The following is an 8,213-nucleotide window of genomic DNA, read 5'->3' as shown; positions in this document are numbered from 1 at the left end:
TACAATCTAAGATTTATTTTTCCCAGATATATATATATATATATATATATATATATATATATATATATATATATATATATAGGGGTTTGATTTTCTCATGTTAAATGAGAATTCAATTCTCATGTTGTAGAGATAAAAAGCATGTGAGACCCAGGTGTTAGAAAAAATTATATGTAGGACCCATGTCAGCACGGAAATCGAAGGGTGTGTAGAAAAATTTGAAATCTCATGTTAAATGAGATTTATAAAACCTATATATATATATATATATATATATGCTTTCAAATGCGTATCAGATTTCCCTTCTCCCGAAAGCAACGAATTAATGTCCTTCCCACTATTGTATAATAATATAAAAAAAAAAGATCGAGATCGATATCTTAAAAATGAAAAAACTGATGCGTGTATGTTGCTCACTCGCTCTTTAATAATCTTCTTTATGCATATGATATTATGGTCTTCCTTAGTAGATAAGAAATCAAAAGCAAAGTCTTCATGAGAAAGAGAAATACTATAAGATTATAAGCTTTGGGCATTTGATAATTGACAGCTTGTCACTATTCACTAATACAACGCTGTAAAGCATGTGTCATGGCCCTTAATTGTTATATCTTTTCCCGCTCCTTTCGTTTCTTAATGCACTTACTATTGATATTTGCTTTTCATCCTGTAACTTTTATTGCGACGGGGACACATTTGAGCTTTAAAAAATAATCCTAGCTAGCATATTATAAACAATATTTTAAAATAAAAATCCTACGCCTACCAAAAAAAATAAAAAATAAAAAATCCTACCATAAAAAACACAGAAAAGGAAGAAAGTTATAGAAAATCTGTCATTAAGAATTTAGATATTAAAGTTAGTAGATTTTTAACGTTCAAAACGAACGATTTTATCTGTCATTTCCTAAGCCTAAAATGCGTCAAATCTTATCAAATTGTGACTGGTAATTATTGCTATTATTTTCTTAACAGTTATTTTTAACAGATTATTTCACGGGATAGGTTATTTTGCTAACTCCCATTTTGTATATCTTTACTTACCCCTTTCATTACCGTTCGATTATAATCTAATCCAACATTTATATTTGCAAAATAAAATAAATCATTTTTTCTCTTTTTTTTTCCTCCTTCCACACCCTTTGTCTCTCCTCCTCTTTCTCTCTTCCTCTATAGACGCTATACCTATTTCCCCCCTGTATCGCTCATGTATGCGGCTCAGGTGAACCCGCAAGTGTAGCTACGGTATTATAAATGCTTCGAAACCAATTAGCGTTCATATTGAATTGAATAGCAAGAATGCCACTATGGATTCTCCAACACTTGCCGGTCAAGTCCAACATATCGATGTAGGGGGAATTAAAAAGAAATAAAGATATAAAATTTAGATCAACGAACTCAAACTTGATATTTCGTGGTGGATTTCATTATTAGGGATATTTGATATTTGATGGTGCTCCGTAGCTTCTTACGATTTGAATCTTTATTTTATTGCTTCAAGTTTTGTGTAATCATAGTTATAACTTAGCAATCAACTTGTCGACTCAGTCTTCTTGAAGGCAATAAAACTCAGGGACCCAATTTGTCTTCGATCCTTTAATTTTATGAGGCATACAGGGAAAACCAAAAAAGATATCAAAACTAAATGATTCATAGCTACACTTGCGCGTTCACCTGAGCATAGACATCAGCGATACAAGAGAAAAAATAGGTATAGCGTAGAGAGAAAGGGGAGAAGAGAAGAAGGGTGTGGGAGGAAGTGAGGACAAAAAATGAGAAAAATGGTTTATTTTATTTCACAAATATGGACCGTTGGATTAGATTATAATCGAACGGTAATAAAAGGGATAGACAGAGGTAGGCAAAATGAGAGTAGGCAAAATAACATATCATTATTTTTACACTGGTATAAAAATAAAAAATCTTATATTAAATCTTGATAATTAATTTATTTTTATTTAATGAATTAAATATCTAATAAATTAGAATAATTATATATAACAGTTATTTTTAGCAGATTATTTTTATATTGGTATAAAAATAAAAAATCTTGTACCAAAATCTTGATAATTAATTTATTTGTTTTTAATGGGTTTTTTTTGTTGTTGGTAAAAGCTTTTTTTGTGCATCAATTCTATTATGTTAAGGCATTAGTGAATAAATAGATTATACTTTTAATATTTGCACAAAAATATCTTTCTTTTTTTTAATGAAAACCTGACTTTTGGACATTTTGATTATCATCCTTTCAGATTATTTTGTAGTTATGAGCATTTTTACCATATCCACCCTTAAACGCTGCATATATATATTGAAACAAATAATTTCATACCGTTTTAGTAACTAATAAGATTTTTTTTATGTAATTCAAACAAAACATATTATCTTAAATTTGTTTTTCGATTAACATATCTAAACATGAAATAAATTTTATCATAATCAGTCCTTTGAAAATTTATTTATAGATATAAGAAATTTTTAAAATAATTTTTCTTCAATCATTAGTGTCTAAAATATTTTAGACAATATCTTGCTTTTATCAACACATGTTGATTGAAATAAGAGGGATTCAAATTCTTTTTTTATATATATTATTTATTTATTCATCAATTTTAATTAGTCTAAATCAAGTCAGGTAGTATTATGTATATGATAAAGCTCTTCTCATTAAATTTCAACACAGTTATATTTTTAGGAATTCAAACTTAAAATCACTGATTAAGCTAAAATAACTTCTTATTAATTCATTCACGTATTCGGTTATGGAACTTGAATTCTTTAGGTATTTTGAATTCGATTTCGAGATTATATGTATGAAAAAAATGCAGTTAGGAAGGATTCTGGTGTTAAATGCTTAACCGTATATCTAAAGATTATTCTCTTAATAAGGAGATACTATAGGAAACCAAAAATATTGACGATACTTTATTTCCTCTAATGACTAGAAACAAACCTGTTGTTATTAAGTCTAGTTTGTAAAACCAAACCAAAACTTTGATCTATTTGAAATTTCCCAATCATAATTTGGAATCAAACCAATCAACTTGTAAGTTAAAAAATTTTATAATCTGTTTTTCTTAAAGAAAACAAAAAGAAAATGTTACGCAGAGGATCAGAATAGGGTGTCACAGAAGGCATTTTCGCGGGGGACCCACATGTTGACGGTGGTGCTAGGCTAGTTGTGGTGTGTTGTGTTGGTAATATTAGAGGAATGATTGGAGGACATGGTATCGTGGCATAAGATTACAGGTTTGTTGAATTGGATATGGCCCACATAAGCAATCCAGCTGTATCAACACCACCAACTGCGCAAAACACCAAATCAGAACCAGCAAATAAACAAGAAGGTTTTAAACGAGTATTGACAAGTAAGTACCGACATTTGTAAAAACAGGAAGAGTCGGGTTCGACACGCTCCGACACGGTGTCGGACACGCGGTTGACTTTTTCCGACACGTTGACCATTCCGACACGCGAATTTGACCGTGTCCGACACGGTCAAATGACATTTTCGTAATTTTTTTTATTTTTTTTTTTAAAGTTAAAATATATTAATAAAGCTTTCACCTGATCATATCAATTTTATTTTTTTATTTTTTCCCCTTAAGTAGATAAGAGATCATCTCAGCATCATTGTTGTCAATTTCTATTACGCTCTTGTTGTATCTTCTTCTCTCTGATCTCTCTCTAATATGATTTGATCTCTCTATCTGATATTATATATCTCTCTCATCTCAGTTCTTATTTTTTTTATTAAAGCTTCCATCTTTATAACGTGTTAATGGATATTATTAATTTAGTTTCATTTTTTTGTTAAATTATTAAATATTAAATAAAATATACACTATATATATTAAAAATATTATTTAATATTAAAACGTGTCCCAACGTGTCAAAATTCATAATTTTTTAAGATTGACGTGTCAGAGGATCGTGTCGTGTCACGTGTCGCATGTCGTATCGGTGATACGTAGAGTAATGAAGCCACAAAACAAAGCACATTAGCTCAGGTGTCATTGTGTCACCTGCCTTAATCAATTCTTCGATATCACATGCGCAAATCACCAATATGGGCCCGCTCCAGACTGGATCAACCGCCACTCTACTGTGCTTTTTATTTTCGGAGATATATTATTTTATCTCTCATTTTTTTTTTGTTTATCTTTACCTATCACTTTCTAATATTATTATATCATAATTTTAACATTTATCTTACTCTTTTTTTTTGAGATTCTGATCTAATCATATTGAAGAGTGGTAGACAAAAGTAGATAGAAAAAATGATAGATAAAATAATTTATCCCTGATTAAGATATGCACAAGTGGCCTGTCTCGAATTTATTTTAGGTATCAAATAATTACTTAAGGAATTGGGATTTTCTAACTAGTAAAATACATTTTGGAAATATTTTTTCTTTTAATTCATTCCTTAAAGAATTAAGAAATCTAGACTAATTTTCTTTAAAATAAAATAATTTTTAATTAAGATATCTTTGATTTTTTTTAGTAACTGTCCATTGTAGTTATCTAAGGACAGAAGAGTTATTAAAATTTTATTTTATTTATAAACCAATCAAATTATTTTTTAAAATAACATCAAACTAGTTCTTAAAAAACAAAATTCATGGCGTTACTTTTTGAAGTTGCTATGAAAATTAAGAAATAATATAATACTGCATAGAACAAGACAAATGCTTACCCTTACCTTTCAAGTTTCAATGCTTGGCTCCTGACGAAGCCTATGTGCCACAGATTCAAATCTTCCATAGTCCATACATTTCTTATGCTTCTTTCATCAAATGTTACTGAATAAAAAAATTATGAAAATTGCTAAATTTTTAGAATAATAATTAAAAATTACTTAATATAAATAAGTACTCGAAAAAATATTAGTTTATGTATTTTAAAAATAAAAAATATTTTCATATGTATTTAATAATTTTACTTTTTATATGTTTTACATCTTTAGCATGAAACCTTAAATATATTCGTTAACAAATGTATAAACTATAAAGTTTTACCGGTTTGAAAAGAATATATAATAAAAAAGATACGTGTATTTAATAATTAATAGCTGTAAGATTGTGTTTTTTTGTTTGGAAAAAATATTTATCCTTTTAAAAGATATAAGTTTATATCCTTTTAGATCCTAATCGTTGATTTCCGTCCATCAACCGTTATAATTTATTGGGCCAAACTTAATGGGCCAAATTTATTATTAATTAATTAATAATTTTAATTCAATAAATTATAATCGTTGATGGACAGAAAACAGTTAGAATCTAAAATGATATAAGTTTATATCTTTTAAAATGATAGATGTTATTCCCCTTTTGTCTTTGGTAAACAACTGTGCTTTTTATTACTTTAATCAATTGAGAAGATTTCTATTAATATTTTAAAATGAAAATCTCTCTTAGTTAGTAATACCTTTTTTCTTGGCTAATTTCCTTTTACAGATTAACAGTTGGTAATTATTATATTACAATATCACAGATCATATCATAGATTCGAAACCCGGTGCTGTACCCTACCTCAGACACGTTGATCCAACGGTTAACTTGATACATGACATCATGGGACCCAGTTAATAATCAGCGGTCCTGATGAATCGGTACAAATCTGTTCTTTCCAACAACGGCATCAAATGACGACACTGCCTATATAAACCCTTCGCCACACATCTTTGGTCCCAACTCTCTCTCACACTCTCTCACTCTTTCTCAACTCTTAACGGTGTGATTTACAAAATGGATCGTAACAGCGTGCTCTCTCTCGCATTGATCTGCATTGTGGTCGCCGGCGTCGGAGGCCAGTCACCGGCTGCTTCCCCGTCTAACTCACCGGCAACTCCAGCTGCAGCCACTCCAGTTTCATCACCGGTCCAAGCCCCTTCCAAACCAACATCACCAGCTCCTGTTGCTTCTCCCAAATCAGCTCCTCCAGCTTCATCTCCGACCAAAGCTGCAGCGCCTGCTCCGGCGACGACAACACCTCCTACATCTTCTCCACCGGCGGCGACACCTCCTGCATCGTCTCCACCGGCGGCGACACCAGTGAGCTCCCCACCAGCAAAAGTTCCGGTCAGTTCTCCACCTGCTCCTGTTCCAGTGAGCTCACCCCCAGCGAAATCTCCCCCTGCACCTGCGCCAACAACTGTTCCGGCGAGTTCTCCTCCCGCACCCGTGGCGGCGCCAACCACCCCTGAGGCTCCAGCTCCGGCTCCGAGCAAATCAAAGAAGACGAAGAAGGGTAAGAAACCGGGTGCACCAGCACCATCACCATTGCTAGGTCCTCCAGCACCACCAACAGGAGCTCCTGGACCCAGCGAAGATGCATCTTCACCTGGTCCAGCATCTTCTTCAAACGATGAGGTAATTGTCTTTCATTCTTGTCTCTTCTTTGTCCTTTCCACTTTTAATATACTTTAGTTTAAAACAATGTGCATCTCAGATCTGCGATTTTTCGTGTTAGTTTCTGACTGCAGGCATGACATGCTTATTTGACTTTAACTTAGTTTAGGTTTTTACAAGCCCAAACTGTAACTTCAAACTCAAATGTAGGGTTACGGTGTGGGCCACGCGCCACCATTGACGGTGGATTTTGTTAGCATGACTTTTGAGTTAATCGAAGGAAAACAGGAAATATATTACCTAGGACCAAAAACCGATGTGATTAAAGTATAAGTTAAGGGTAATTATAATTGGATCTATTACATTTATTAATTTTTATTTTATGTTTTTTTTTTATAATGCTATAATGTTATGTTAATAAATAATATAAAAAAGGCTAAATCTAAAAAAGAAAAAAATTGAATAAATGTAGTCAGATTAATAAATATATAAATATTTTCATCAAACAAAACAAGTTGAATGTCAAATTTTCACGCTTTGTTTGTCGTGATCGTGATAATTATTTTTGCTTAATTATATATGTATGTCTGTACACCGGACCAAGAAATTGTGCATAGCTCAAATATTTAATTTTGGGATCTGAGATTTCTGTGTTTTTTTATTTTATTTTGGCAGAGTGGAGCTGAGACTATCAGGTGCTTGAAGATGCTGGGATCTTTAGCTTTGGGCTGTGTTAGCCTTGTTTTGTTCCTCTAGAGAGACAGACTTCGTTGCTGTTATTATATTCTTGTATTATTTCTTCTTTCTTATTCTTCTTTGGCCCTGTTATGGGTACCCATTACATTAATTTACATTGTTACCTTCAGACTACAATTATTTATTAATGTTTTTATTATTACCCTTTACCAGTGTTTGGTCTTTTTCGTTCGATTTGGTTTTACATTACTCGTTGTGACTGCTAGAAGTGTACACAGGGAACACCGGTACATCCATTTGTTCTCATCCACGCACATCACTACCGTGATTTGGCTTGATAGCATATATATTAAAAAAAAAGGAAAAATATATTTCCCTGTTATTGGAAAATATTTTTTTCTCCTATATATATACATTAAATTTTGTGTTAATTTTTATAAGTGGATGGTTGTATGTATCTATAGGATAACATGATTTCTTTCTTACTGTATTAGATTAATAAAATCAAAACAAAATGATTATAATAAATGGTTATATAGCTGTTATATGGAAAATGTATGCTTTAAAAGCAAATTTAATAATGTAATTTTTTTTTTCAATATATAAAACATTATATATATACTTTTATCTATAATATATAAAATTATGTCATTTAAAGTAAGAGAAAGTAAGAGAAAGTAAGAGAGATAGATAAAAGAGGAGAGAGAATGAACAGAAAAAAATAAAAAAAAATATGGATCTCAACTCATTCGTGAGAATGAAAGGATATAAGTTATATCATTTAAAATAACAAACATTTTTTTCTTAAGTAGTCTTTGGTAGAAGATTTATTTTGGGATTGATGGAAAAGTATAAGTGGATATTGACAAATATCACGTTTGGTTCAGGTTTTTGAAAAAAATATCACGTTTAGTTCAGGTTTTTTGAAAAAAATACTAGGCAAATAGGATAGATGGAGAAATGATTTTGTGTTGATTTTTGGATGAAATTTACCGTTACAGAATATCACTTGAGATGTGGTATTTTGAGATAACTGGAGAAGTGAAAATACAAGTGCGAAGTTTCTCCCGAACATAAATTTTTCAAATTTAAATAAATTTTTCTGGTAATATTTCGATCAACCAAACAACTTTTTTTACATTTTCTTACTAAACTCATTTTCCA

The 8,213-nt window shown here is 31.1% G+C and overlaps 1 protein-coding gene across 1 annotated transcript; it reads left to right on the top strand.

Annotated features, from left to right (window-relative positions):
* The first annotated feature begins 5,747 nt into the window (after positions 1-5,747).
* Positions 5,748-7,352, top strand: LOC133296782 (lysine-rich arabinogalactan protein 18-like). The gene is made up of 2 exons (XM_061495839.1): positions 5,748-6,374; positions 7,029-7,352. Exons 1-2 carry the CDS (start codon positions 5,751-5,753, stop codon positions 7,107-7,109), a joined length of 705 nt encoding a protein of 234 aa, XP_061351823.1. The 5' UTR covers positions 5,748-5,750; the 3' UTR covers positions 7,110-7,352.
* Positions 7,353-8,213: the final 861 nt, after the last annotated feature.

This window comes from Gastrolobium bilobum, unplaced genomic scaffold (genome assembly GCF_033153095.1).
Source record: "Gastrolobium bilobum isolate Gb01-03AN ecotype WA unplaced genomic scaffold, APGP_CSIRO_Gbil_v1 utg41763, whole genome shotgun sequence".
Classification (NCBI taxonomy): Eukaryota; Viridiplantae; Streptophyta; class Magnoliopsida; order Fabales; family Fabaceae; genus Gastrolobium; species Gastrolobium bilobum.
Note: the sequence above shows the minus strand (reverse complement) of the source record. Positions and strands in the feature narration are given on the sequence as shown.

Bases quoted from the DNA above. Each gene is read 5' to 3' on its own strand.
- LOC133296782 (XM_061495839.1), top strand. From the start codon at position 5,751: ATGGATCGTAACAGCGTGCTCTCTCTCGCATTGATCTGCATTGTGGTC. The intron at 6,375-7,028 runs GTAATTGTCTTT...TTATTTTGGCAG, and splicing joins CATCTTCTTCAAACGATGAG to AGTGGAGCTGAGACTATCAG.